This window comes from Clarias gariepinus, chromosome 25, assembly GCF_024256425.1.
Source record: "Clarias gariepinus isolate MV-2021 ecotype Netherlands chromosome 25, CGAR_prim_01v2, whole genome shotgun sequence".
NCBI classification, from domain to species: domain Eukaryota; kingdom Metazoa; phylum Chordata; class Actinopteri; order Siluriformes; family Clariidae; genus Clarias; species Clarias gariepinus.
The window spans coordinates 16,248,136-16,270,641 of record NC_071124.1 but is presented as its reverse complement, the minus strand read 5'-3'; the positions used below and the strand labels follow the sequence as shown (position 1 = coordinate 16,270,641).

General features: G+C 37.2%; 1 protein-coding gene across 1 annotated transcript; it reads right to left on the bottom strand.

Annotated features, from left to right (window-relative positions):
• Positions 1-365: 365 nt before the first annotated feature.
• rorcb (RAR-related orphan receptor C b) lies at positions 366-22,244 on the bottom strand. Its single transcript, XM_053486836.1, has 10 exons — positions 21,991-22,244; positions 11,058-11,143; positions 10,666-10,807; positions 9,825-10,271; positions 7,596-7,717; positions 5,735-5,867; positions 4,150-4,257; positions 3,721-3,831; positions 3,067-3,179; positions 366-1,716 (listed from the first exon to the last, which is right to left on the bottom strand). Exons 1-10 carry the CDS (start codon positions 21,995-21,997, stop codon positions 1,555-1,557), a joined length of 1,431 nt encoding a protein of 476 aa, XP_053342811.1. The 5' UTR covers positions 21,998-22,244; the 3' UTR covers positions 366-1,554.
• Between the last annotated feature and the right edge of the window lie 262 nt (positions 22,245-22,506).

The following is a 22,506-nucleotide window of genomic DNA, read 5'->3' as shown; positions in this document are numbered from 1 at the left end:
CGTGGCACATTCTGCTGTTAGCTTGCGCTCCCTTCTTTTAGTGTCACGCAGCACTCTGTAGCCTTGGGGCGTTTTTTACATTAGGTACGATTGATTTGTACTGCATCCAGAAACGATTGCTTCACCCTCCCCATTCGCCAACGTCCACATTATTTTTGTTCTTCGAACTCGGGTACACTTGCATATTTACACTCTTTGATACAGCAGGTGGCAAACTTGGTTTGTCAGCCGCCAATAAACGCAAGAGAAGAAGAAAACAATCAAGTTAACCTTTACGCTATGCCTAATATTGTTGGTATTTCAGGAGGTTGGTATTTTTACAAGTTTAACACCTTAGTTTGTTTTTGCTGGTCTGAATTTTCCCCTAGGTTCAGTTTTTTCTCACACAGAGAAAAATCCAAGCATACCGAAATGTGTCATTCGTCTTTTTCACTTATTGGACAGATGTGTTTGCCACAAGAATAAAAAAGGAAATACAGGAAGATGATCCTGTGTTGTGTTATGGACTAGTTAATGTTTCTGTGACATTATAAATTTCACAATTTCACGATGGGGGTTAACCTACTCGGGTTACGCCTGGTACCTCATTATTACACCCCTAGTGATTACCATAACTGCAGAGAATCCCTTAACTTTGATTTTAGGAGTTTACAACTTTACCATGGGAAATAAACCATATTTTACAGTAATATATACTGTATCTTGCTTGTTATTCTAAGTAACAATGAATTTAGGTAGTGGTGATTGCACTGGTGATACTGTACCTGCGATATTCCACAAAGATCTATTGTGAATATCATCTATAACAACATCATATGATCATATCGCCCAGCCCTACCAGCAGGTTAACGACTTGATTATGGAGGTTGGTCCTATTCTACTACCAAACATCTGGGCACTGACTGGTTTAATAAGTTTCTCGATTGTCACGCGGAACCGATTTGGGCTATACAGATCAAGTCATGTACTTTATGTACATTCGGTTAAATAGCATGTGCTGTTATGCGGGATGTACATTCATAATTATTTCCACTAAGTTCAAGGGTACTTAGTGTTTTATTTCAGATAAAAACCACTGCACTTGAACCGAATAAACACAATTTTTCTGGTAGAAGTGCATTCAGAAAAGGGCCAGAACAAAATCTGTACTGGCAGAGGATCCCTGAGGACAGGATTATGAACCTCTACCTGAATAGATATTCCTAAATAATAGAAAAAAAAGTGCTTTTAGGTGTTAGAACTGGTGTGTCACAGGAGTGTGTGATGCGTTAGTCGTGTGTGTGGTGCTCTTCCTACACATACATGACAAAAACGCCTGATTGTCTGGGCTTTTAAGAGGTTTTTACAGGTTTCGATTCCTTTTTTTTTGTTTGTTTGGTTTTTTTTTTTTACACTGAAAGGTTTTCACACCTGAGGCCTCTACTATTCTTTATATTCCTCGGTTTTTGACATCCTCTCTTTCACACATCCTCTCTCTGCACCAGTAAATCCGATTCTCTTCCTTTTCTGCCACATACACCCCCGCCACACACACACACTCTTCTCGCCTTTCCTCTAACTGTCAGTGGAGTCAGGGAAGTTGATCTCACTGCCAAACACTTCCCTATAGAGAGGAGGGAAGCTGTAGGCCGTTTCAGGGTGAACCAGACGGAAAAACTCCAGCTTGTCGATGTGGAGGTTACAAATCGACTTCATCTGTGGCAACTTGGACACCATCTATGAGGGGAAAAAAAGAAATCACAGAATTAGAAAATTCTACAGTTCTGTTAGATTAACGCGGTGGGGATTATGTCCACCAGGGGGTGCTAGTAAGAACAACAACTTAGTCAACATTTTGGCTCTTTAAATGAGTTGCGATTCTCACATTTTTCAGATTAGGTCTCAGACTTTCCAACATCCACAACATACTGCAATCTGATCTAAATCATGTTCTAACTCCAGTTCTCTGGCCCCTCCATGATCACAGGTACTACTAGAAGTGCTAGAACATTCTTAACTATAACCTGCTCAGCAAATAGGTTGCATAACATTTCTAGCACAAAACAAACAGCATCAACAGCTTTACAGTCTACAAACACAGTAAAGATATCCACACAGTTCTTCCGCCATTATCATAAAAGTTAACAATTAGCAACATAAATTACGATTAACCCCAAACTCCCTAACAGCACAAATCTCATTTCAATGCTTGAAAAATGTAACTCAGGAAGTCAAAGAAATGAAGAAACTCAACTGAAGAAATAGCTGCTGCCATTTTCTGTTGAACAATAAGCTGTACATTGTAAATAAGATGCAACCAAGTCTTGTGCTTGGTTTCAAAAAGGTTTTCATCATTTCTCTGTTAAATTTAGTACAAATTTAACAGAGAAATGATGCAAGATTTGCATTTCCTGTCATTTTAGAATTTCCAATAATGATCAGTATGAATTTACATACTGTACAGATACTGTATAGTACAGTGGTACCTCGGCATACAAATATAATCTGTTCTGGCGGCGAAGGCGAAATTTTATATTGCGAAATACATTTCCCCTAGGAAATTATGTAAATGCAGATATCCTATTTCAGCCACAGAAAGATATTACAAATATTACCAAATTTCTAACACTATAATCATATTTTTACATAGAAAGAACAATCAGCATTTAGAAAAGACATGTAAATTAAGTTAAATCTAAAATAAATAGACAATAAACCTTACTTAACCTTAAGTTACAGTATGAATCCTCTTATACCCCTCTCTAACCAACACGGTTTCGCGCGGTGGCCGTAAGTACAGTTCACCACGATTCACCGCACGTTTTGGCGAGTTTAGGTGAGATACGTGTATAAGTAATGGCTGCTTTAAAATTAATCATGAATCAAGTTTGCTACCAAATGAACAATTGCTCTTTTTATTTCATTTCCTAGGAAAAAAAAAAAAACATAGGTACTTCTAAAAAAAAAAAAAATGCAATTTCAAGATGAAAAATCAAGATGCAATAGTCAAGCAATGACTCTTCATCCTGTTTATATAGAAAGAATGTCTGGTTTATATAGAACACCATGTCTGGTAATCTCCTTCACCTTGTCGAGTTTCTCTTGACCGCCTCCTCCCCTGTGCAGGCTGTGCTGCAGTGCCAAATAAACCTTCTCCTGCAGCTTTTGCACCTGCTGACTCTCGGTTAACCATGGGCGATCTAGGAGAGGGAAAGAGCGAATAAGAAGAGAGAACAAGTTTCAAGGAATGAAGGTGGAAGAAATCATGATTTATGCGTATTTGCAATGCAAACCATATTTCTTTTTTAATATTAACCATTTCATTATGCAACTAATAATTACTGGTGGGAATTCCTGTAATGTCAGCATGGTGTGTGAATTTTGGCTATCGTCAATCATCAAGTTTCTTATTGTTTTCAAATATAAATGTGTGCTAGATGTTTGAATTTCTTTAATTTACTACAAATTTAGCAGGTTCTATTAAAAGCAAAAAAAATAAAAATAACTAAAAGGCTTATAAAAAAAAACCTGATGAAGCATTAACAAAATAAATTGTGTATCACAGGACTATAAGCTTGACAATGCCATCCAGGCCCCAAGTCCTCCAATCACAACCACATGCCCTGTGAAACCTTTTGAAAAGTTCTCTTAAATTTATATTTGTATGGATTTTAAAAACATTATATGTTCTTATCATGCACTCTTATTCTGTTACATTCCTAATACTTGAGTGTAGCTTACCAGGCGATAATAAGATGGCGGCACTGAACAGGGCCATCTCCTCCTCACTCAGCTGCAAGCGACACACACTTTTGGCCAACTCAAAGATGGCATTTACCAGGTCATCACAGCCTAGACACACACACACACACACACACACACACACATATCTTAAAGACTAGGCCAACCAGCACAGAGAACTACAACTGATTCATTCGTGATGTGCATTTATTCTTTGCTCAAAATCAGAAGATATCCCTCACCTTAAAAATCTATTTATGAAGGAATTTGTCAGCATTTTCTACATTGGTATCTTTACACTGTTTATTAAATTTATATAATTTAAAAGGTGTACATTTCTATGTGGCTAAATTGATTTACAATACCACAACTTGTTTTTTGGACCTCAAACACTGTGTGTTATATACAGTACAGTATGTAGACACTTACCTAGTGCTTTAAAGAGCTGAGGGCTGGCAAACTTGCCGTTGAACAACATTGTGTTATTGGTTGAGTTGTATGCGCGGCACATGCGGATCAGCAGGACCTCTAAGCAGCCTGCAAGTGTCGACATAGAGACAGAGAGCCAAAGAGATAGAGAGAAGGAAAGAGGGGAAAGGAGGAAACATGCTCCACCATGCCGAAAGAGCATGCAAATCCAAAAATAACAAAGAAAGAAATGTTTTTCCCAGATAAGGAGGTTCAAAAGTTTAAAGAAATGTTAAATATACAATGAGGAAAAAAAAAATGAGTATCAATATCAAAGCGTAGTTATATCAAAATGTAATTTTTCCCACCCAGAATTGGATGTCAATATCAATTTAAATGTATAGAGAAAAAGAAAGTTGGAGACAAAAAGACAAGAAGGGAGAAAGGTTAGCCAAGAAATCTTATGTTTTAAGGGTTGTAAACAATAAGGCACATAGAGATCCATATTTCATGCCTGTTTTTTGCTTTCATGTATACATGACTTGGTGTACTTCATGTATGTCATTAAGTAAATTATCATTTACAAAAAGTTGCAAAGAGAAACATTAAAATGGCTGGAATTTGGTCAAGAACTGTTCAGTGAATTATTATATCCTGGATGAATAGTGGCAAACCATCAACCTTGCATTGCTCTGTCAGGATAAGAAGAGAAGCGCATTATGCGACGCACCCATCATGCATAGTGGCCACTGTACACACCTTTGGAGTTGTGTTACACAGTATGACCTTGGGTTGCTTTAGTCAGGTCTAGACTCAGAAATGTTATGTGGCAATGAAATTAAGTCAGCTGATGACCTACAATATACTGAATGATCAGGTTATCTCATTCATTTTTCCCCCAAACTCCCATGCAAACATAAAGAATCATTTTCACACTTAAAGAGTGGGTGGGCTGGTGGGTGGGTGGGGGCAGTCTGTCTGTCTGTCTGTCTGTCTGTCTATCAGTACAGAATGTAACTGACCGATTGACTGCCCAGGCAGTGTACGTATATTAACTTCAGTTTTAAAAAATAATGTAGTTATACATTTATGGAACTAACATTCATGGAATCTTTAGTGGCAGTGCTTTGTAATGATTAGACCTAAGCCTTTTAGCTTTGAGACACAGGAAGGTTTTTAGGACAAAATCCTTTAATAATTGCAGTTCCTTTATTCTTCAAATTAGCTGTGATTTTTTTTTGTGCTACTATACTGTACGCAATAACGGAAGCTAACTGTAAGCTCTATGGCAATAAACACAACTAAAAGTGGGTAAATGTCTTACTGTTTAATAAATAAATGAATAATTGTGTTGACATTGGCAAAGAGCTGATATAGAAAGGATTAAAACACTTTGTGACATGCCGTCATCATAACATCACCTCACACACGCCGCCATTTATTCCTTAATTAGCCGGACCACTTACTTTTAAAGTGTTTCTTAATTATGTTAATAAGTTAAAAAGTCTTAAATTATCAGAAAGCGTGATGTGGAATCTGGAGTATGTCAACTGTATATGCATGTGATCTAAGTTCTGGTCAGTGTGCCCGGTTCTATAGCACTGACCTGCTTTAAGGAGGATAATCTGGTCATTCTGGCAGAGGTCCATGAAGCCACTGACGCGCTTGGCAAACTCCACTACATACTGGATGGCGTTGGTGATGTGCACGGCACACTGCTGCCACATCCACTCGGCAGACTGCACAAGACATGATCAATGTGTTAATCAGACAATCAATGCTGTGTTAGTTCATGAATGTGTGCTCCAAAAAATCAAACGTGAATACGTCAAGGAAAGAATCCTTTTGTCAATGCTAAGCCAGTGATGCATGTAATGCTTGTCTATTGATCAGGAAAGTCTAATTATTATGTATGAAGCCTTAAAATACAGACTTATCTCTATTTAGCCTGCACAGGCATATATTTATCTATTTAAATATCCATCCAAACAGGCATGCAAACAAACACTCATCTATCCCTCCAGTTCTGCCAACTCTTTGAAGGGAGAAATAGCTAATGCATCTTCAGAAAGTAACGAGAAACCGCTAGATGAAAACACAGACTAATTTGCATATCAAAAAGCATTCACCAAAATATAATAACACTGTAGAATAAACACATTTTTAAAAATTTAAGCATGTGTATTTGTATAAAATAAACTGAAATGCAGACAAACAAATCTTAACAGCGAAAGGGAGTCGAGAGTTTAAAACCAAGAGAACGATGGAAAAACTATGGTGATCACTGAATGCTTTTTGGGAAAAACGGTGATCAGCAACTGCTCAACTGGGAATAGTGGAAAGCCGCAACTGGTCATTGGGAAAAACGGTAATCAGTGACTGGTCATTGAAGAGAATGTTTATCAATGACTGGTCTTTGGGAAGAACAGTCATCAATGACTATTTATTGGAAAGAATAATAGTCAGTGACTGATCCTTAAGAAAAACAATAAGCTGTGACTGGTCATTGGGAAGAACAGTTATCATTGACTGGTTATTGGGAAGAATAATAATCAGTGACTGATCCTTGGGAAGAACATAGTCGTTGGGAAGAAAAGTTATCAGTGACTGGTCATTGGGGAGAACAATAATCAGTAACTGGTGTTTTGAATGAAAAGATATCAGTCATTGGTTATTGGAAAGAATAATAATTAGTTACTGATCCTTGGGAAGAACATGGTTGTTGGAAGGAACAGTGAGTCCGACTAATGATCGGGAAGAGCAGTAATCAGTGACTGGTCGTTGAAAAGAACAATAACCAGTGACTCGTCATTGGGAGGAACAGGTATCAGTAACTGATCATTGGGAAGAACAATAACCAGTGACCAGTAAATTACAGATTTACACACTTGCGGTTTCTTTGTTCCTATTAACCAGTAGTGGTGTTGCAAAGTTGGGAACAAATCCAGTATGGGACAGTCATTACAGACTGGATTTTGTCACAAGCTTCTTTTGTTTTGTTTTTTTCCTGTTGTTGTCAATATGTTACCAAACCTAATGACAAATTCCCTAAGTCAGTAACGCTGTTGGCCATTCATTCTTTTATTCCTGTATGCAGGCTAAACTAAAAACCTGAAAACCTAAATAACAATAATTATATAACATTTCAAACATTAGAGAACAGATCAGATTTTTTTCACTGCTGCATTACCGAAACAAAAATAAAGAAACAAAATATCAACGTTTTACTTATGTAGTGGCATAGATATACAACACACTGACTATGTTTAAAACCAGCGAATGCAGCGTTATAATCTGTCTCTAAATAGTGCTTAAATAAGGAAGCAATGTTATTATTGCTTAACTGTCTCATTCATCTACTTATTTCCCTAACTCCTCATTTGTCTAACTATTCAATCAGAAAAAAGTAATCGCTCTGATTATCAGTGCATGAAACAAGCTGAAACGCAGCGGACTGTAGTGCGTACCTTGAGCTGGAAGGAGCGGGTTTCCTCTGGCGTATACAGACTCCAGGTGAGTCGTTTCAGCTCCTCTGTGCTGTACTGACACGTCTCTAAATGGGACTTCGCCACATTCTGAGTGATCCGCTCTGGACACACAGGTCAATACTTTAGCGTTACTACATAGGTAAATATCTAATATAATAAGAGCATGATTTCAAAGAACGCATTTTGGAGGCTCTGTATAAAAACAAGGCTTTTTTTTGGCTCTGTATTTTTTATTATTAAAAAATCTTCAGAATAATAATTTTATTATTATTTATTATTATTATTACTACAGCAAGCTGATGAAGGCTTTTAAATTCAATGGTTATGAGCTGCAGACAGTCCTGTATCTGTTATTCACAGTGAGAGGGTGTTATGCACTGCATAGCATCTATGGGTGTCATGTGACAAAAGAACGGACGACGCGGACCAAAAGATATGAACAATGAGCTGCTCATTCTGTTTATCATAATATATTCTTAGTGGCATTGTAATATTTTCATTACTGTAGATGTGACGGGTTTGTTTAGTAAAAATGTAACATTTTATTTTATTTTTGATTAAAAACTGAAATTAACTAAATGGCAAAAAAATATCTGCTCATTTTAATGAACAAGATTCAAAGAACCGAATAACTAAAATGATCCAAACTTCCCATCACTAGTAGGAACTGTTGGAAAAGTCTGAGACTGAGAAGGAGCTGCAGCCAACCAGGAAAGAGCAAGTACACATGTTCAATGGATATGCAAGAAGTAATAATCTTCTTTTTTTTTTTCCTTCTTGCTGAATAAGTAATGAGCTTAGGTTCTCTGTCTGTCTTCTTTAACTTGGGAGTAAGTTGCTCAGTTGGAGCACTCATTATTTTGTTATTCTTGTACTTCAAACTCGGATATACCAGGCAAGAGTGTGCGAGTGTATGTGTGCCTTCTCGTTTTATCTTCTTGTGTGAACTTTTACTAGCCTGCTTGGACTATCCACAGGCTGGAGAACAACGTACAGCAAGTTAGGTAACAAAACATATGTAGAGCACAGACTGGGATTAAAAGATATTTGAAAGATTTGTTCCCTACAATAAACTTTAGATGGCTAGTGAGAGGTTAGTGGAATAGGTGTACTTGTTAGGCTCAGATGTGCCTTAGCTTAAAACTTAGCTGTACAACATCTGCTTAAGATGAATGTTGGCATTGGCATTCGAATAGAGTTAAGGATGAGAGTTTTTTAATAGATATGTTGACCGATGCAGTTTAAGCACGATTCCCTATAAAGCTCATAAAAGAGCACTTAATCTTGAATTGATTAAGTCATGAGCTGCTAAATTAAGAGCATATGATCACAATATGAACTAAATATTTTAATAATGCCAGTGTTTTTGTCAATTTAATGCATTCACCAGAGGACAATTATCCAGATAAGCAATGTTCTTGATTAAAATGGTGTCTCCACCGATGTCTTCAAAACAAAACATTTGTGTGTTTACAGTGTAATTACAATGTCCAAAGCACAAATAGTATTTTAACATTGTTGTTATTAAAAAAAATAATAAAAAAACAACTGTCACACAGTGGGGCTGAGTTTAATTTTGTCTCTTGCTTAAGTCGATATTTTACAAGGATAACAGACCAAGGTCAGAATCATAAATGGCTTAGACAAACCATAAATTTTTAGTTGCCTATGCCAGGGCAGTTAAATGAGTCATGCGTACTGTTCCAGGCCTAGTAACAGAGGTATAATGACTAATTTGCGCTGAAGATATCAATAACAGTCAATTGTCATATACCATTATAACCATTTAATTCAAGAAATAAAAATTAACAGATTAATTGTTAGACAGAAAGCTAACAGATCAGCTAACGCTCAATAAAAACATCTTCGTATGTCCATCTCTTGATATAGGAAATATTTTGGTACTTTAATGTGAATTTTATTCAAGAAATAAAGTAATAATAGCAAGAACAACATGCTAACATTAACACTCATGTTAATCATTTATGAGTTAATCACTGACGCTAAACACTTCACAAATGGAAATTCTGAAGCTTTTATTAATTTACACATTATTAAAGTCATACGGTTGTCCTGTCATGAGCTAAGATTGGTTATTCATAAATAACACTGCAGTTATCATGACTCTAGCTGTGTATTATTTTTGCTTGATTCCAGAAGACGCGCACACATTGCTAACCATGTTACCTCTAATTAAAAAACACTCACCTATATCAAGCAGGGAGCAGTCATCGGATAGCGCCCCCAGCAGCGCGTGCGTGAGAAGGCTGGGTTCAGGAAGCAGCTGGTACTCGTGCTTCACCCGACCTGCTTCCACTATATCCAGCATGCTAGGCTCTGGAGAGCTTTGATTGGATGAGCTGCTGCTCACTGCACTTCCTGTTCCACTACTGGCCCCACCTTCGAGCAGCTCGAGGGCACAGTACTCAGCTGCCTCCCCTGGTGTAAGTGGCAGGTCGAACAGCAGGCCGTCGGGCAGTGTGGTGATGTCGTCTAGATCACTTAGGGTGGTGTTGGAGCCTGTGCTGCCGTACGAGCGGCTGTGTACACCTTCCTCGCCTGTCTCCTCAGGCTCCTGAGTCAGCTGCTGGTGCCGCTGCACCTCCGCGTACAGGCTGTCACGTTGCTTTTTTGACATGCGCCCAAACTTTACCGCTATGGGACAACGGACATGTAGGTGATTTTTAACATGTTGATTACTTTTGATAAGTTTGTATTTTAAGAACTATAATATTTTGTGCTATGTTTTTCATTTAGTTAAAGCTAAATATTACATTTCGAATGAAATGAAAATAAAAAAGAAACAGAGAGTGAACTCTTTGCTTTTAGTTCAGTCAAATCATGTCCTTGGATTTCTAATCAGTAAGCAACAACATAATGGAGTCATTCGTGTATCCATCGAAGGGTTGGAGAATTAAAACAAAAATTAATTTGCTTGGGAATGCTACAAATGTAAAACATCCTAATGATTTACAGCTGCCGGTTTTTAGCTAGCAAACAACAAGTCCAATTGCATTTACATGGCAGAACTATGTGGTCGATATCTTACCATCTCGGCTCATGCCAAGTGCCAAGCACTTCTGGAGACGACAGTGCTGGCAGCGGTTCCTGTTGGTCCGGTCGATCAGGCAGTTCCTCTGCCGTGAACATGAGTACATAGCGTTGTTCTGTTGGCTGCGTCGGAAAAATCCCTGTAAAATGATTTTTAAAAAACTATAAAACTATGCAAGTATGAAAGATGTTGCCTTGGTTGTAGTTAGCAACTAAAATTGCTAAGGACGATTCTTAAGAAATTGTTGTAGAATATGGCTTAGCATCAGTGCAGTGTAACATGTACAGTATATGGCCTTGTAGGAGGTTCTGTTCAGTAGGTTGCAAATTTATGAAAATAATACGATATGACTCAAAGAAAATGGAAAATAAGATATAACGAGTATCTACCTTGCAGCCTTCACAGGTGATGACACCATAATGGATCCCAGAAGACTTATCACCACAGATCTTACATGGAATCACCTCTATTTGAGCTGCGGAAATATAATGAATAGACACAAAATGAGATCATAGTCATTAGGAAACCACCCACTCACATATTACATGCTATAGAAAACCAACCCAGTGCTGTTGATAATTCCACTGAATGGTACAAAATAATGGCCTCTTCATAATGACCTTCACTAACACTGCCTTTGGCCATGTCTTTTCACAAAATAAAGGTAAGAAAACATTAAAAAAAGAAAGAACATGAACTAGTGATGTACCTTAAAAAAGAGACACAATATTTTTAAAAGATGCTACAATTGAAAAAGACCTGCAGACAAAACAAAGTACCACAGTGAACAGCGCCATTGTTATTCACACATTTCTGACACTAACTTTAGGATGAATAATATTAAGGAGTAAAATGCATAAAAAGCAGGGTGACTCAGCAAAAGGTTAGATGTTTAACAGCAGCTCATTAACACGACGGCTTTTGTGATAGAGCACTTATAAGCATGTTGAAATATGAACAGATGGGCTGTGCATTTCATTAATTATATGGAAAAGAATACCATTCTGCAAGTCCAAAACAGTTATCTTTCTATATCACACGGCTCCTGTTAAAATGACTGCTATAGCTTTTGTTCGGTTATCTTTATCCAAATGTACAATGTCGCATCTCTCAAACCATTACAAGCATTCTTAAGAGAGGTGGGTGGAATAAACCTTAGATATCCAGCATGAATACTGGAACTATTGTCAAACCAATGCCATTTCCTCTCCTTATTTATAATTCGAGTCCTGATTTTAACTGAGTTGGCTTGTTAGAGCACAGATTACCACAGAAAAGTCTACATGTAGAAGATGCCACAATCACACACTTATTCACACACTACAGGCAATGTTGTGAACGCCGATTAGCCTAATCTGCAGGTCTTGGACTGTGGAATGAAGTACCCGGAACCCCATGCACACAGAGAGGGGGGAATCGAACCCGGACCCTGGAGGTACAAGGCGACAGTGCTAACCACTACACCACCATGCAACTTGTATAATAAATTTGTTCTGAAAGATCATATTGTTTTATATATGTCACCTAAAAAGTAAAAAAATTCACTGTTTGTGTAAAGTCTTCTCCAGCACAAGTCTTTCAATTGGATTGAGGTCAGGACTCTGTGGTGGCCAATTCATGTGTGAAAATGATTCCTAATGCTGCCCGAGCAAGTCTTTTACACTTTGAGCCTATTCAATATTTGCATTGTTGCTGTGGAACATGGCTGTGCTGTCATTATTAAAAAAACGATAACCTGGTCATTCAGTACATTTAGGTCATCAGTTAACTTTATTTTATTGCCACATAATGCTGCTGAAGGGACCAACTCAACTCCAACTCCAGAGTCTTGTACCATGGGCATGATGGGTGCATCGCAGCATGCGTTACCTTTTCTAGATAGACGTCCCCCTGCACGAATAAATTTGCTCTTATTAGATACACATCACCCTTTTCATTCCTACAAAGTCTAATTTTTAAAACCCGTCTCCTAAAATGCTTTACTAATAAGTCTTCTTATGATCACACACTGCTCTGTCCCGATCCTATAAGTTCTCATCACATGTTTGGCAGGAATAATTAATGAATAATGAATTTTACAGTATGTTATGTTTAATTTTGAATGCACCAGAAAAAAATAAATCTACCGAATACCTCTTTATGTTCAGCTCTAGCATACTGCAGTGAATGAGTGGTTACGTTGACTTTGCCAATGTTGCTTTTTTCTGGGTATAGGCCTATTTTACAGATTGTGCAGAGAACAGTTTGTCCTCCATTTTCTACTCTTTTCTCTGACGCAGCAGACAGCTGAAGGCAAATGACCACGACATTGTATTCTGGGGCACGAAGCGGAAAAATCAGTAAAGCCCCGAGTGCCCTTGCCCCTCCCGCTCCGATTTTTTCAGTTATATAACCGCCATCTGTGGGCACATTGTCTTGATTGTTTCTCCACCTCAAATCACAATTTTAAACCCATCCACCCCACTACAAATCTTTCCAGACTGTAACTACATATCTGCAAACATTGGGTAATTTTTCTCCAGCCGAGTTTAATTACACACAGTCTACAGATTCTCTCGGGGGTTTTCGGTTAAGACGCACACCAGTCCCACCCACTCAGTGTTTTCTCATGTGTACTGGTATAGAAATATGTAGCTTCATCTCTGATTGGCCAAAGAACATGTTACGCAGCAGGTCTTGGCTTTCAGCCCATGTGCACTTGATGTCCTACTGACACACTTTCTCACTCAAAAAGCAGGAGACAGTCTAGGCCACTTTATTTGATTTTTTTTTTTTCCTATTTTCTCTGTAAAGGTGAAACCTATGTGATAAACATATGGTGATAATGTTGTAAATGGTAAATGATCTATGTCAGGTAATAATATATGTGCATATCCAACTTGTACATTCTTTAAAATGTATGTTAAAAAGTACAGCCTAATTACAGATCAATATCTGAAAGATTACATTTTATTTAAACTGGTAGAAAACCTCTGGGAGTGACAAAATGATAATAAAGAAGAAAAGCATATTACATGACCAAATGTTTGTGCACACCTGTCCATCACTCACATATGTGCTTGATAAACAATCCTTTCCAGATTTAGTTCTGCCTTTGTTCAGTTATGTTAAGCCTTTATTTGTCACATATAGATACCTGCACAGTTAAATTCTTTATTATTTGCATATCCCAGCTTTGTTAATAGTTTGGGGTCAAAGCGCAGGGTCAGCCATTAAGCGGTTCTGGGCCCAACAGCAGCAACCGGGCAGAGGTGGGGCTCAAACCGCCGAGAACGCAGAGCCTTTACACGATGAGCCACCACTGTCCCTAAAATTTGTGACATCGAACCACCAACCTTGTGGTTGACAGCCAAACACACTAACCGATTGCCAGAGAGTCCCACTAAGCCTTTGCTGTTATATAATAAGTTCCACTCTTTTACACTTTACTTATATACTATATTAAAAGCTGCTGCAATGCCATGCTCAACATGGGCAGTCAACTTTAGAGAATAGTTATCCAGATACTAGCTTACTTGTACAGTATTTCAGTGAACTATGGTTTAAAATTTAGCTAATGTTCATTTGGCTTGCTATGAAAGGAGTCAAAAGTACAGCAATTAAAAAAAAAAAAGAGAGAAAGGTTGCTGTGATTTGTTTAAACAATCAGAGAGACTTTGAACTTCACACAGACATCCACCAGGAGTGAGCAGAGAAGCATCACCAGACATGTTGTATACAGATTCATGAGATGAGTGAATATCCTAGAAAGTTTTGTGCCAGACAGTTTGGTTTAAATATGGTCGAGAAATGCCTATGTGAGTGGGGTAGGTATATTTCCTCAAAAGCTGCAGTTTGAAACAGAATGAAATCAAATCCCATTACCTTTGATATGAAGATGCAATTTCATAAACTGCTCATGAATTACGAAGGGCGTTCAAATCAAACCAGGATTTGTGATGAAATTCCGCATGAATGAAGACGCAAATAGAACTTCAGAACTACAAAAGCCAGGAACAGTGAGGAGACTCTTATCTGCAACGAAACATCTGAATGGAAGAATGAAGAATCAGATGTTGAGCCTAAAGTGCCCACTGCAGTTGTTCCTATAAACATTCAGCGAATGGAACACATGACGTTTGAAAATCGATGGATAACTTGTGGAAGAGACACATTTGTTTGTAATAAATGCATCAGTGTAGCAGATTATACAGAAAAATAATGGTAGTTTTTACTTTCAGAACTGTGTTTCTGTTATTCTGCACAATTAAATCCCGGTTTGACTTGAACATCCCTAGGAGAATGAGGATCTATTTTACTATAATTTCTGATAGTCTTGACTAAGATGTCTAAAATGACTAAGGTGGTGATCAGTACTCTGATCAGTCAAAGTACAGAGCGCATCAAGAGTCCCAACACCCTATTCAGTTGGGAATTGCCATGCAACAGTCAATATGCAAAAGTCAGAATGACATAATATGGCTCTGAGAAGAAATAAATGAAAATAATTTGATAATACAAGATAATAGAGATAATTAGCAACCAAGATAATATAAAAGTTTCATGTGCAGTTCTTTAATAATCACCATATTAACCTATAAGCCATTAAACTGGCCAATAACATAAAACATATCCAAAACCAAATAGGTTTTAAGGCATTAAGGCTGTTATATGAGGAAGATACTGTATAGCTGGTTCAAAAACTGAATATTTTTTTAAGGATTGTCATGAAGACACAGGCAAGATTTCAAAATTCTTGGGTGTGTATATGTTTGTAGCCCACTGACTGGTAATGGCAGCAAAACAGGAAATAATCAAAACTAAATCTCAGACAAGGCTGCCCTCTTTTAACAGGAAGGGGTATTGTCTTGTCCTGACTTGTTGGGACAAAAGAAAGTCAACGCACTTTAAGAGATATCCTAAATGCGTAAACAGACAAAAATCTGCTAAGAACAGTTAAGAATTAACTGACAAATTTCCTACTAAGAATACCTGTACAAAATCTTATTTATTTATTGTATTACTAAAATGTACTAGTATAACAGGACACACTTTCTAAAATGATCATAAAAAACAACCCAAAGCGGAATGACAAGAGAAACTGATATGACTCAGTTTGCCTTTATGGAATTTTTCGAATAGCCAATAAGAGATGGATAGCTTATGACCATCGAGGTACGAACATAGTCAGAAAGAACATGCTAGCTGTAACATGCAATTAAGGCTGTTATTCACTTTCTTACTCATTGTCTTTACTGCCTTATCCAGTATTCAGGGTCACAGGGAGCCTGGAGCCTATCCCAGGAGACTTAGGGCATGAGGCAGGGTACACCCTGGACAGGGTGCCAGTCCATCGCAAGGAACACACACACACACACTTACACACTTAGGGCAATTTGGGAACATCAATTAGCCTAATCTGCATGTCTTTGGACTGTGGGAGGAAACCAGAGTACCCAGAGGAAACCCACCAAGCACGGGGAGAACATGCAAACTCCATTAACACACAGACAGGAATCGAGCCTGGACCCTGGAGATGCAAGTCAACAGTGCTAACCACTACACCACTGTGCCGTGGCTGTTTTTCAAATATTGTGTTAATCAAATAATAAAAGGCAAGGATTGGGGTATGGAATCATGCTGGTGATGCCAATCAGCAGAAATCAAGATTTATCAGACTTCAGCTACCAACTGTACAGTTTTGTTAAATCCTGCCCTAATGTATCCTACTGCATGCTACTGTATGTTCTCGGTCTACAGGAGTGGAACACAAGATGAACTCAATGTGTAGTCAATCCACTTGTTTGACAGACTGTGCATTCTAAGATGCTTTTCTGCTCACCATGGTTGCAAAGAGTGGTTATTTACCTTGAACCAGCCTGGTCCATCGCCTTTCATTTTACATTAACAAGGTATTTCCAACTCAACAAGATAATTTTTTTTCCAAGTAAACTCTAGCAACTGGTGTGGTTAAAAAGCATCAGTGTTTAAAATACATAAAAAGCGTCCAACCTTGCAACGTTAAACAAACAAATCACATTCTGTTGTCTCCAATAAACATTACCTGATGTTATTGTTGATGTCCTAATAAAAAGGCTGGTGGGTGTACAGTACAGTATATTTTCATCAATATATAATCTGTCTCTGTGGCTGTCTAATGTGGTAAAGTGCATTACACTTCAATACATTAGATTAATCAACATGCTACTGAATGCAATGATTTGACTTTCCTTCTGTATCTATGCACGCTGTCCTAAACATATTTTTATAAAACAAGTGTTGCTTTTGAGAATTATCTCCTTAATCAAATACTAGAGTTTCAGATGAACAGAGTGCATCAGGGACATCGTCATTGGGATTAACACTCAAATAGTGCAAAAATCGCAGCTCAGTCTCAGAGGGACTGCAAATCCATGACGCTGTTTACATTACTTTCCTCTGACCTCAGGACTCGGTGATAAAGGATAAGAGAACTAATAAACTCATAAAAACAGAAAATGAGCTCTGACAAAGGGCCTTGATGTTCCAGGTTCACTAATAAATCTCAATGGGAATAATCACTTGTTCCTCATTTACTGTTTACTTTATTTCAGTGTATCTTCTGATGCACTGTTATTACTACTAGCATATAGCATTTACATAAAGACACGTACGACCATATAATAATTTTCATTCCTGCTCCAGTGCTACTGAATTTTTGAATCTGTTGTAGTTAACAGCTCCTAATACATTATCGTTTCATAAATTATCATTATCGTTTATCGTTTTAAAGTAACAACGGATTTCTTTTCAAAAATGTGTAAATGTTGTAACAACAGAAAATACATAGTTTCACACACATTCTAAAACATTAAAAATAAGTATAATATATATATATACACAATCCATCTTTATAAATTAGAGTTGTTGTTTTTTGATTATAGATTATAGAATTTCGAATCATTTTGTTTAATTCTAAAAAAAATTCTCATTTATCTGTAACAGAGAAAGTGCTGTTGTGATGAATAGCAGCACCCCAAACAGTACCAAAAAACAGCTTTTAAATACAAAATACAAAAAAAGCTGCAAAAAGAACAAAATATATGTAACCGATTTTCTACCTTCTAACTAGAATCAGGTACAGCTCCCCAGCAGCCAGCCGACCCCCGGAGCAACTGTGAAACATTATGCTCAAGATGTGTGCTGCTCATTTGTTGATTTGTTTTTTTTTCACACCCACTTCATAATTATGAACTATCCTTTAAATATGGCTACTGATTCTGAAAACAGTTTAAAGGTCAGCTCAACATTAATCATTCACATACAGCAAGTGACTTCTATTCAAAAAAGAATGACTGGATCTAAGGAAAAAATTCAGAACAGAACAGTTTGGCTTGTAGTACTGTACGTCTACAGCAAAGTGGTACGAAGCAAACAGGACCACAACAGCATTGATTTGATTTATTGATGCTTCCTCTGATTTGCAAATATTTTTCATTCATTTCCTTGTATGTACTGTACATCGATGCAATATTGCATACACCGTGTCTTACTGAAAAAGGAAACTGCTATGCAATCTCAATGCTGTCTTTTTGAACACAAACAAAGTGTCTTATCATGCTACATCTCGCAGGCTTAAAGAGCATGGACTAAGACTCTCTAATGTTTGTGTCTTGCTCTGTCTGTTTTTTTTTTTTATAAAAACAGTGAAAATCTGTTCTCTGCAGCACTGTCAAAAACAGTTTGTGCGATAATTATCTACATCTGTTCTCTTCATTTTAAATGTGTTAAACAACTGTGATTACTTGCATTACAATAAGGAAGGATATAAAAATAAACGTTCTTTATATACACTGTAAATGCTGTATATACATTCGCCTCTGAAAGTACTGGAGCAGGAAGGCAAAGACGTTTGGGTCAAATAAAAAAACTTAAGATGGGAACAGTGAGAAACAGGTGCTGATGATTACAGATGTTTAGGCTGGTCATTGGTATACTGGTGATGCTCAATGCTGAGTGGTTGGAACAGATGAGAGGGGAAATTAGGTTGCTGCGACCAATTTATAAAATTGCATCTTTAGGCAGTTCACAGCTTGTCACGGTCAAACATTTCTTCCCATTACTTTAATTCAATTTACATTATTTTAATTTACCTATGAGGAGTGGCTCAAGATCTTATGTTTGAAGCCACCTCTTTTTTCCAATGATAAAAAATATTGAAACATTTGACTCAGAGGTAATTATTTTTGCCCAGATATGCCCTTTTAGACAGATTGTTTACAATTTTTACTTGCTCTAAATGTCTGTACTTGGTTTGATCCTTGGGTTTTGACTTTGAAGACTGCATTTTGGTAAACCAAAATAAAGACAAGAGAGCTGTCATTGGGAGAAAAGCGAGCCATTTTAAAGCTGAGCAAATAGAAGAAATCATAACAGCATAACCAGGATTGGATTGTAATAACAGACAGAAACCACTATTATACCCACAACCAGACATCAAGGACTCAACAATGCAAACAATAGTGAATGATCACAAACAATTTAGGAGAGTTATGAAGAAAAACTAAAAAAAAAAAACAATAACAGGTTGTGACATAACCAACAACCTCCACAAGACAAAGATGAAGGTATCAGACTTATCCATTCAATGAATACTTTGAAAGCAGCAGTATAGTAATGCGCCACAAAGGTTATGGAACAATTATCCTCTACCAAAGGTATGAAAATGATTAAGCAAAATATTTTTAGGTTGAAAGAGCTCTACAAACATAACTACATTTTAAGAATAACACATGATGATAACATGTAACATGAAAAAAAGCCATTTTATGACTGAGTCCCAAAGCATGCACTTGTATAGCAGGTCAACTCTGTTATGTATAAGTGAAGTAGAGCATCAAACATTGTGTTAATTAACAACACAGTATTGTGGGAGAACAGGTCATCACTGAGGTCAGGTCTTACATGATCCACAAAAATGCATATACCGTATAACGCATAAATTTTTGAAAGAGATTATTAAATAAAAATGAAAAAAAAAAACCATCAATGCTCCAGAGTATTACATAAGGGCTTTTTACAATCTCAGTAATGCACTACAGTACATGTAGACCATGCTATACAAGCTTCCCACAGAAAATGTATTAGGGAATCTTTATTTATTTATTCATTTATTTATTTATTTGTATAACAAAATAAAAGTACCTCATATTCTTTTTATATTTGTGTAAAATTAAAACCTGTCATTTAATTCTCCCCTAATAATCCTTTTACAAGTAATAATTCCTAAAAAAAAAAAAAAAAAGAAAAAAAAAAGCCATCTTAAGCCAGGATGAACACTTTTAAAAACGCTTTTTGTAAAATATGTTTATGCCTTTAGGCGTGGGTGACTTTATGTATGCATTTATGTACAGTAGGTCACGTTAAAGAGCATGCGGAATGTTGTTTAAGGCAACAATTAAAGCACAAGAGATCTACATCTATATTCTGGCAAAAACAAAATTGATGCACTCCTAAATTTAAGCAAACACATTATTTACATGCTTTCTTTTGTTATATAAACTTGATGTTAGCAGATTTTTTATCCAAATACAGTGTGTTTTTAATCTTTTAAATATGCTATTGTACATCTTGTAAGATTATATTAAAATTAAAATATGAAAATCTTTCTAAATGCCAACAAGCATAATGACAAATTTTGGTTTGAAATTTACATTCAATATGACATTCGAAAAAACTGCTGGAGCTTCAATTAAAATGAGAAAGAAAAAAATGCTATTATTATATATATATTATTATATACTTAGATTGTCTTTGGATTATTATAATATATAAAAATTCTATTATTAGCAACAAAATGTTGAGCAGCCAAACACCTGATGAAATGTCGTACAAAAAAGTAATAATCTGATGCACTTTTGTAACACCAATACTAAGGGTCTTACGCTCTTACCTTACCGCTGACGTCTGAGGAGTTCAGACCCAGGGAGATCGATTGGAACAAAAAATCTCACCACCACCAGGTGAATGGAAAAACGCTTTTAACCCACGCTTTTCAGTTAGGTGACAGGTACTAGCAGTGCCATTTTCACATACTGTACATCATTTCAAAAAGGACCGTGCATGATGAAAAAGAGATTGTTTATCTATGAAATTAACAAGATGGCTTAGCACTTATTACAAGAATAACAATCATAGTTAACTAAGTGAACATTTATGTAGTTTAAAAAACAAGTTAAAAAAAAAGGAAAATCTCACATTCTAGTACCTATGTGCCCACATGGATAGAAATAAAAATAAGATTTTTGCAATAATGCCCAACAAAATAAATATTTATTTTGTTAGTAAATAAACATAGTTTGTAGCATGATTTCCTTGAGCTTTTATATCTTATAACATCGTGCACCTGGAACTGCCGATGAAATACATAGAAACGTGGTAATGTGGTAAGAACGAGCAAGTGGTTGAGGCCGGTGCGGCTCCGCAAAACAAACCGCGTGGCTCTGCACGACTCTGAGGTAAGCCCCGCCTCCTAGCTCATTGGCCCCTCCCCTTTCCTTCGGCGTATAATACGCGCTGACTTAAGTGGGTCAGTGGAACAGCCGGCTCTTCCCTGCTCACGCAGCCGGCCATGCTGGTGCGCAAAGAACAACAACAACACCATGACACAACACCCACCACAACAAATATATTAAATAAATACACAATAAAACACGCATACTCTCCTTCTCTCTCTCTCTCTCTCTTTATATATATATATATATATATATAAAACCCTGTATATATGCATTTTAACTTATTTCAGATGCTATGCTTTATTTTCTTACTGTTTAGTTCAAGATCAAAGTCAAAGGCATGGACTTGAAAGCGAATCCCGTGTCATGAGTCATCCAGCTTTTTCTTGAAGTGTGAAACCCAGGAATGCATCAATTCTGTTTTTACCAGAATATAGATTGTGCTCTCTTGTGCTTCAATCGTTGCTTTAAACATTTCGCATGCTCTTTAACGTGACCTAATGCATACATAAAGTCACCCACGCCTAAAGGCATGCATAACACTCCCAATGCGTATGAAAAAATAAGGGCATGAAAAGCTCATCACAAACTTAAAACACACACACACACACACACTGTGAGGAAGGATTAGCTCGGTAGCCATTACTACGCAGTTTAAAATACCGGCCGACAAACATGCGCACTGCACGTGAGGAAACGCGCATATGATCCATACAAACAAACATAAAAATGAATTCAATCTGCGTGTTTTACTTATTAGTTTAGTTATGTGTTCATACAAGATTAATAAATCGGTACGTACGAGCAATGTCTTCAACCAGATTAGGGAAAAGAGATTAAGCAGGCTTACCTCTCATTTCTGAGTTTTTTTCTTCCTCTTCTTCTTTTAAAATGTATGAATCCGCAAAATGCTGAGAATGAAACAAGTTCGAGAGTTACGTGGCTAGCTTTAGTAAGCTTAGTAAGCTAAACCAGGATAATGTTTCATCTCCAAAGAAGCGCATCATCGGGAAAAGCAGCGCGTTAAACTCGGTCCAGTTCCTTGTGGCGCGCGCAATAAACCTGACCAGACCACGCTGATGACACGTTTGTGCGTGCTCGGAGCTGGTGAGTGTGTGTGTGTGTGTGTCCCTCCCTCTAAGCCTGCTAACCTACTTTTCGGACGCGTGGACTCGCACATGATCTCGCGCACAGTTCTCACGGGGACGCGCATCCCTGCTCGGGTTTTAAGGTGGAACCGCGGAGTCAGTCTAATACCGTGATGTAATAAAAAAAAAAAAAAACGTGCCTAAAAGCCTTTTCTACACTCACTCATCGTGTACACCGCTTAATTCTTCATACAGTCTGTCCAGGAGTTCCATCGCAG

What these genes read in the sequence shown, in the direction of transcription:
- rorcb (XM_053486836.1), bottom strand. An exon ending in ACTTGGCATGAGCCGAGATG is followed by an intron (nt 10,272 to 10,665) that starts GTAAGATATCGA and finishes GTTGTCCCATAG; the next exon opens with CGGTAAAGTTTGGGCGCATG. An exon ending in CGCCATCTTATTATCGCCTG is followed by an intron (nt 3,180 to 3,720) that starts GTAAGCTACACT and finishes TCCCTCTCCTAG; the next exon opens with ATCGCCCATGGTTAACCGAG.